This window comes from Malus domestica, chromosome 03, assembly GCF_042453785.1.
Source record: "Malus domestica chromosome 03, GDT2T_hap1".
Classification (NCBI taxonomy): domain Eukaryota; kingdom Viridiplantae; phylum Streptophyta; class Magnoliopsida; order Rosales; family Rosaceae; genus Malus; species Malus domestica.
This window is the reverse complement of record NC_091663.1, coordinates 17,135,076-17,141,388: the sequence shown is the minus strand read 5'-3', so window position 1 is coordinate 17,141,388 and position 6,313 is coordinate 17,135,076. Positions and strand designations below refer to the sequence as shown.

Here is a 6,313-nt window from a genome sequence, read left to right as displayed (position 1 = left end):
CACCAGAAATCTTCGACAGATTGCCCGTAATTTCCGCAAAGCTGAGTGTGCATGTGACAGGTGCTGACGAGGCTGAAAAAGCAGGTGCTTCTTCGATTTCTGAGATCGGCCCTCGTGGTCTCTGAGCAGCCCAGCTTTTGAGAAAGCAAACGCCTCTTCGATTTCTGAGATCGGCCCTCGTGGTCTCTGAGCAGCCCAGTTTTTGAGAAAGCAAACGCCTCTTCGATTTCTGAAGCTCCGTCGAGTGCAGATTTTTATAGAGGCTGGCATTAAGTTCCACAGCACACTTGAATCTCTACCAGTAGAAGCTCATTTCTTGCACTTCTAAGATCTTGATTTGTCTGACCTCTTCCTTCTTCAACACATTTGAAAATGTCTGGACCCTCCGACCGTCGTTTTGACTTGAACCTTGGAGAAGAGACAGCCACGCCTTCTCCAGACAACATATGGCGCCCATCCTTCATATCCCCTACTGGTCCTCTTACCGTTGGGGATTCTGTGATGAAGAATGATATGACCGCTGCAGTGGTGGCCAGGAACCTTCTCACTCCCAAAGATAACAGACTACTTTCCAAACGGTCTGATGAGTTGGCTGTTAAGGACTCTCTGGCTCTTAGTGTTCAGTGTGCAGGTTCTGTGTCTAATATGGCCCAACGCCTATTTGCTAGAACCCGCCAAGTTGAATCATTAGCTGCTGAAGTGATGAGTCTCAAACAGGAGATTAGAGGGCTCAAGCATGAGAATAAGCAGTTGCACCGGCTCGCCCATGACTATGTTACAAACATGAAGAGGAAGCTTGACCAGATGAAGGAATCTGATGGTAAGGTTTTACTTGATCATCAGCGGTTTGTGGGTTTGTTCCAAAGGCATTTATTGCCTTCGTCCTCTAGGGTTGTACCTGGTAATGAAGCTTCAAATGATGAACCTCCAATGCCTCATCTTTCTGGGGTTTTGTCAAGTACTGAGGCTCCGGATAACCACCCTCCGGTGCTTTCTCTTTCTGGGGCTCTACCGACTGCTGAGACTTCCCCTAAGCAACCTTTGTGAAGGCTCCCTTTTGTTTGTTTATTTTGACTCATGTATATGTACATATTTGTGGCTTATCGAAAATATTAATAAATAAGCTTTGCTTCATTTCAACATATTGTGTTAAATACACCAAAGCCTTCTTCATAAAGTTCTTTGAATTTTTGCTTTTGTTGAAACCTGTATTGTTGAAGCTTTGTGAGTGAAGCATGTAGTTTGAGGTAGTGTTCCCTTAATTTCCCGAGTGAGGAAAACTTCTCGGTTGGAGACTTGAAAAATCCAAGTCACTGAGTAGTCACGAACTTTTGAGTACCAAGGCGTAGTAGCATATGGTGGGAGTCCCCCAAGTCTCTAGTCGAGGGAGTTGACGAATGAGGTGTCTTGCTAATAGTCCATGTCGTAAGTACCAAAACTTCATTCTTTTGTTTTCTAAGTGGTAGCCCCGGACTTTTTCTTCATATATTTTGTTTATGAAGGTTGCTAGGCCCGAATAAGGGGAATTGCAGAAGGTGTAACGGTTGGTAGCTGTTTTATGGAAAGCCATCTGACTACGATAGTCTTGCACATGATGACTATAGGGAGATACACACACATACTGCTATGATAGAGGGTGTAACCGTTGGTGCATTACAATCATAATGGAAGCATCACAATGATGGAAGCATCACAATGATGGAAGCATCACAATGATGAAAGCATCATAATGATGAAAACACCATAATGATGAAACATCATAATGATGTTTCTTTGGTGGAATTGGTTTTCATTTCCCCTAACAACCTGAATTGGTTTTCAATATAAGACCATCAGCTGTAGCTCGAATCACAAAGTTGTCTTCATGAAAGTTGTTCTTTAATTCCTTAACTACAACATATCCAAATTTGAGAGCCATCAGATCAGTACAACTCTAGAAATTCAGGTACGACGAGTGATTGTTCATCATTTGTCTGTCAACACGTCAGACCTGTTGTGAGCTTCAAAAACTCCATTTTCTCTTGCTTAGATCAACAAACTTTCTTCAGCGAAGTTGTTCCTTAACTTGTGAACTACAACATATCCAAAATTGAGATCCCTCGGAGCTGTATAACTCAAGAAATTCAGGTATGATGAATGACTGGTTATTATTTTTCTGTCAACCCGTCAGATTTGTTGTGAGCTTCGAAACTCCATTTTCTATTGTTCAGATCAGCATGCTTTCTTCATTGAAGTTGTTCCTCATCGTCTCTTTCATAACATATAAAAAATTCAGAATGAACTAATGGTTAAATATTTCCAGATCTTCGAAACATCACAGCAGCTTCGAAATCTGCAAGAATCCGACTGTCATGCTTGGAGCTTCAACACTTTAATTTCCGTGGCTCAAACAGAAATGGTTCCTTCTTGAAAGTTGTTCATCTGCTCAAGAACTAGAGGGTGTCCAAAATTCAGCTCCATTGGAGAGAAGCAGCAGCTGCAAAAATTTGATAGAGAAAAGGAGGCGAAGCTTTGTTGGATTTCTAGGCTGGGGAAGATTCCAGTTTTTGTAGCAACTTCAGTACTGGTGAATTGCTTGTATTTTTGTCCATAACTAAATTTTGGACTTTGAATTATTATTTGATCTATCATAATATGTTTGGGAACATATATAAGTGAATAAATAAGAAGGAAGATTTTGGGCCCTTGTGGGTGTAAAACAAAAAATGTTTAGGTTTTGTGAACAAAATTTGTTTATTTGGAGCAAGGTTTTGTGTTGAAGCTTTGTAGGTGAAGCTTTGGTGTTGAAGCTTTCTAGGTGAAGCTTTGATGGTGAAGCTTTGTAGATGAAGCTTTGTAGATGAAGCTTTCTAGGTGAAGCTTTGATGGTGAAGCTTTGATGGTGAAAGTATGTAGATGAAGCTTTCTAGGTGAAGCTTTTTTAGGTGAAGCTTTGTAGGTGAAGCTTTTTTAAGTGAAGCTTTGGGCCCTTGTGAAGCTTTGGAGGTGAAGCTTTTCGGGTGAAGCTTTTTTGGGTGAAGCTTTGTGGGTGAAGCTTTTGAGGTGAAGCTTTGTGGGTGAAGCTTTGGAGGTGAAGCTTTTCGGGTGAAGCTTTTTTGGGTGAAGCTTTGTGGGTGAAGCTTTTTAGGTGAAGCTTTGTGGGTGAAGCTTTGGAGGTGAAGCTTTTCGGGTGAAGCTTTTTGGATGAAGCTGTTTTTTTTTTTTTTTTTTTTTTTTTTTTTTTTTTGGCGCTTGACACGGTCTTCATTTGCTTGTTTTGTAGTGACTGTGGAAGACGGATTGCTTTCTGATTGAGAAGGGTTCCGGCATCGCTTTGCACCATCTTCATGTGGGTAATATAGGAACTTCCTTATGTTTTGATCATGCATGTAGTGATAGAATTTGTTTCTTCTTATTGTAGATGTCAGAGCCTGGAAGTTCTAGTGATGAGGGCTCTTCTAGCTTTAGCTCTAAGTCTGAGTTTGCAATGTCGGAGTCTTCAGGGTCTTTGTTAGAGTCCGGTACTAGAGAAACATTGGATGATCTTCCCAACCGTCAAACTTTAGCTATTGCTAGTTCTTCCTCCATGGCGTTGGGTGAGGGGGTTGTTTTTTATGCCATACCCATAGTTCGCTCTGAGTTCACAGCAGACCATCTAAAGAATAACTTGTTAGATAATGAGAAGCAGGTTGAGGCGCTAAGGCAGTCATGTAATATCCCTCGTAGTGTAGGGATACGTTTGGTACATGATGAAGAATGGCCTTCTGAGCCTCCCCAGGGTCATGTTATGTTCTACACCCAGATATTACTGACTTTAGGGGTGAGACTACCTTTACATCCGTGGTTGCAAAAGATGTTATCTTTGATCGGATATGCACCTGGGCAACTCAATCTTGGTTTCTGGGATACTTTGATTGGATTTTATATCATTTGGATGGAGTGTGGGTTGTGTGAGCCTTCCTTCCATCAGTGGCGTTACTGTTACAAGATGCGCCCAGCAAAATCATGCACTGGTTATGCCGAGTGTGCATGTCGGAGTGAGAGAGAGCGTATTGTGTATGGTAAGAAAAAGGCATACTACACATGGAAAAACCGTTGGTGCTTTCTGTATAATGATTGGGAGTATGATAAGGGTGTCACGCCTGAGCGACGTGTGCTTACTCACTTCCAGACTGTAGGTTGTAACGTATCAACCGTTCGTACTATTTGCTATTTGTTGTGGTCTTTTCTTGCTTCTAACACTTTGCTTCATGTAGTGACGCGGGGCACCATCCAACTGTTTGGGCAGGAGCTATCTGACATAGAGAAGGTGTTGAGGGTGCCCAAAGAGGATAGACACTTAAGCAAGCTACGACCCTTATTTCGTCGGTACGGTTTCCAACCCTTAGTTTCCGAGAGCCAGGGACGATCGAGTAAGTTGTATCCTTCATGTAAACTTAGCTCAATTCCTTACTTTATTTGGAAAGTTGTATTTCTTATTTTGATTTTCCTTATGCAGTGGAGAAGGTAAGCAAGAAAACAGGGACTAGCACCCATAAAAGGAAAGCACCAGTGTTAGTTCCTTCGGAAGACATCCTACCGCATAAGAAAATTCATAAGTTCCGAGGGGAACCATCCGTTAGACCTAAGTCCCAAGATGGGGTCCTTAAGGGGCCTGCCTTTAGGAAGACTGGAGTCGAGGCCGTTGATAATGCTGCTGCCGTAGTTGCAGGAGAAGGGAGCCGACTGTTGCCTCATCCTCTTACTATGGAGCACACTGTCCAGGAAAGTGATCCTGGTTCCCGCCATGAGGGGAAAGGCAAGGAAAGAGCTGGCAGTGTCCCGTGGAAGGACTTGAGGGTTGCCACGCGGCCAAAGGATTTTGGGGATATCAACAATTGCTTGGCAGGACGTCGATTCGCCTTCGATGAGCTCGGAGAGCCCTTAGCTAAGGATGAATCGGATTGCGACCGGATGTTGAAGCTGTCTTCATATGTGAGTGTTACTTTGTCATTTCCTTACTTTTTCCTCTTTATTATCATTATTTAGGTAGTGATGATCGTCTTGCCATGCAGGTCATGGCCGAGTATCACGACAGACTGCAAGAGGTTGAGCGGTACAAGGCAAAACTGAAGGAGAATAAGCAGCTTGTGGACGAGGCCCGAAGGAATAAGGGACTTTTGACTCAGGCTCTCCAACTGAAGGACGAAACCATGGAGAGCTTGAAAAGGCGAAATGGTGAGAACCTAAGGCTTAAGAAATTGTTTGAGGCAACTAAAAAACAGTTGGAGGTGGCTACCTTGGAAGTATCCAAGGTTAGGGGAGAATTGGATGGTGCCTTAGTTGAGATTTCTGAACTGGAGAAGAGCATTCCAACTGAAAGGGAGGCTGCTGTGCAAGAATACTTAAGTTCTTCGACCTTTCATCTTGCTATTAAACCCTACTGTGCTCAAGAAGCTCGCTTTGAAAAAAGGAAATGGATGGCCGTCCTTGATCGTTATGATGATGGGAGCATTCTTCGAAAATACCACGAAGATATAGATGAGCATCATCGAAAGGGCGAGACATTTGTCCTTGCTGTTGATCCTAGCAGCGAAGATGAGTCTGATAATGAAGGTAGTGCTGATGCACAGACTCAGCACGGTGAAGAGGATCTTGGGGATGCAGAGGATGATGGTAGGACGCGGAGTGATACTGCCAGGGGTTCGGCTTCAGATGAGAATGAATAGCAGTGTCTTTACTATCTGCATGTATTCTGGATGTAGTAGTCTGATGTGTGTATAACATGTGCCCATGTTATAAGCTTGAGAGTTTTGGATTTTAGGTGTTTATGAGTGTTTGCACTATTATTAATGCATGTTTGGCTATGTATGAATAGATCTATTGTTTGGATATAAGCCATTGTTTGGTTGTTCCTTTCTTTGTATAGTCTTGTCGACACATACCTAGATTTTGTTTCGTGTTGGATATATCTGCTTTGAGGTTTCAACACTTGAGTGTTCCCTTGCTAGGAATGTAAAAGAGTGAGGGCTGAGTTGGCTAAATTACCTCTTTATTGAATTCATTGCCAAATGGCCTTCATTACATAGGATGCCGAACGGCTATAGCTCAACACTTGTACATCGTGAGTCTATTTGTAGTAGTACTTCAAGTGATCAGCGTTCCATGGATGGCCAAGGGTCTTGCCATCGGAGCTTCTAAGTGTGTAAGATCCAGGGCGACTGATGCCAATGACTTCATACGGTCCATCCCAGTTTGGACTAAGTGTGCCTTCACTCGGGACTCTGTCGCAGAGTAATCTTTTCTTTAAGACCCAGTCTCCTATTTTGAAAGAACGAAGCTTGACCCTAGAGTC

The 6,313-nt window shown here is 42.9% G+C and overlaps 1 protein-coding gene across 2 annotated transcripts; it reads left to right on the top strand.

Annotated features, from left to right (window-relative positions):
• The first annotated feature begins 1,002 nt into the window (after positions 1-1,002).
• On the top strand, positions 1,003-5,882 carry LOC103414243 (uncharacterized). Of its 2 annotated transcripts, XM_070819067.1 has the most exons (6): positions 1,003-2,127; positions 2,303-2,566; positions 3,263-3,328; positions 4,236-4,391; positions 4,478-4,953; positions 5,034-5,882. In XM_070819067.1, coding segments are annotated over exons 4-6 (1,131 nt in total). In that variant the 5' UTR covers positions 1,003-2,127; positions 2,303-2,566; positions 3,263-3,328; positions 4,236-4,390; the 3' UTR covers positions 5,688-5,882. The 2 variants fall into 2 exon arrangements, with proteins under 2 accessions (XP_070675168.1, XP_070675167.1); XM_070819066.1 differs by lacking the exons at positions 1,003-2,127; positions 2,303-2,566; positions 3,263-3,328 and having other exon boundaries at positions 3,940-4,391.
• The last annotated feature ends 431 nt before the right edge of the window (positions 5,883-6,313 follow it).